This window comes from Trachymyrmex cornetzi, unplaced genomic scaffold, assembly GCF_001594075.2.
Source record: "Trachymyrmex cornetzi isolate Tcor2-1 unplaced genomic scaffold, Tcor1.1 scaffold1540, whole genome shotgun sequence".
NCBI lineage: Eukaryota > Metazoa > Arthropoda > Insecta > Hymenoptera > Formicidae > Trachymyrmex > Trachymyrmex cornetzi.
Window position 1 is genome coordinate 49,325 of NW_017296136.1, and position 1,832 is coordinate 51,156.

The 1,832-nt window shown below is 29.3% G+C and overlaps 1 protein-coding gene across 6 annotated transcripts in view; it reads left to right on the forward strand.

Annotated features, from left to right (window-relative positions):
* The window catches only part of LOC108758214 (ABC transporter G family member 20), a 21,665-nt gene that overhangs the window by 8,550 nt on the left and 11,283 nt on the right, over positions 1–1,832 (forward strand). For all 6 annotated transcript variants that reach the window (XM_018503032.1, XM_018503033.1, XM_018503036.1 and 3 more), the window contains one exon: positions 222–411. In XM_018503032.1, the coding sequence (XP_018358534.1) occupies positions 222–411 (190 nt within the window). The remainder of the gene's footprint in view (positions 1–221; positions 412–1,832) is intronic.

Below are 1,832 nucleotides of genomic sequence, written 5' to 3' on the forward strand. Positions count from 1 at the left end.
TAACAAATCGATTGTTTTTTTAACAAATATCACATTTGCTTTCTCTTGATTTGTTCCTATAACAAAATCATTTCTCTCAGTGTGGAGTAACAAAATATTTTTTTGTGTCTTATTAAAATTACTCCATTTTAATTGCCGACAACATTATTATCCAAGTTATATGATAGACATTTTTTTTTCAATAAATAATTTAAAAAATTATAAAAATATGAATTGTCCAGGCAAGCTGGTATTATCGGTTTAATGAGAAACGGTAAGTTTCTGGCAGAGGAATCGCCGACGAAACTAATGGAGATGCATCGATTAGATACTTTGGAAGAGGTCTTTTTGAAGCTGAGCAAAAGACAGAATCTGGGATTAAGAAGAAGAAGCAGTATTCTGAGCAGTGTAACAGGCCTTCCGCCAGAAAATGTGAGTACAAATGCAAAAGAATTTTGACATATTTTGGAAACAAAATTATATTTTTATATGCCTTGGTGAAATTAATAAGAGATTTATAAAGAATTTTATCGACGGTTATACTATTTATAAAAAGTTTTATTGATAATTATACTGTTTGAAAGCACGTTGCAAACATCTGGCAAACATCTGTTGACTAAACGTTTTACATACACTTAAAAAATGATAATAGAAATGTTTGAGACTGTGTTATTAAATGAAACATTTCATAAGAAATGCTTTGAAAACATTTGAAACACTGATCGAAGATTTTATTTCGGCGTATATCAAAACAATCTTACAACGTTGTTTAAATATGTTCGAATGGCTACAAATATGGTATATATGCACGTACATATATATAGTCATGTACAGTATATATATATATATATATATATACACATGGTGTTTGATAATTAATGAAAAATCTTTTGCATTGGGGCAAAATGGACTAAACTGAAAAGAAAAATCCTTTGCCATTTTACAATTTTCGTAATAGTTATCAAGATATTAATTACTAAAAATTGTCGAAAATTAGTCTTCAATAATTTTTTACTCAAATACTACCAGCTTTACAGAAAACCTGCAAGAGACAAAAATTGTTTACTATATTCTCATAAAGCTCTAAGAATTTTTTCAGAATTTTTTATCAACTTTTTATCAATTTTTTATCAACTTTATCAACTTTTAGAAAATTGCATTTTCTTATTTTTACCAACATGAGAAAATACGGTATTAAAAAATTCCAAAAAAATTCTCAGAACTTTATGAGAAGAAAATAAATAATTTTTGTCTCTTACAGTTTTTCTGTAAAGTTGATAGTTTTTGAGTAAAAAATTATTGAAAACCAATTTTCGGCAATTTTTAGCAATTAATATCTTGTTAACTGTTGCAAAAATTACAAAATTGTAGAGGACTTTTTTTCTCAGTTTAGTCCATTTTGCTCCTATGCAAAAGATTTTTCATTAATTATTAAACACCCTGTATATACATATAAAATAAATAATTCACATTGAATTATTTAAAGCATTAAAAATCCAACCGTTCATAAGTAGAGACGCGGCATCACTAATTACATAGATAGACACGACAGGTTTAACTTTTCGTAAATAAAAAATGACTTACAATTAGAATACAATAAAAGGTGCAGCATTATGAGATTTTTCACTGTTTTCACTCATAACCCGGGTAGAATTTTAAAAAGGGGCACGTACAGGCCCTAGATAGTTTTTCCCCATTTCTGTCTAGGCCCCATTGAGGCAAGTCCGATTAGGCCCTGTACAGAGATGTAACGCTCGTGCAAATCAGGGCCCGATTTGTAAATTTGATTAGGCCCTATTTGGATATGCCTAACTAGACCCTATCTGGATATGCCTAACTAGGCCCTATCTGGA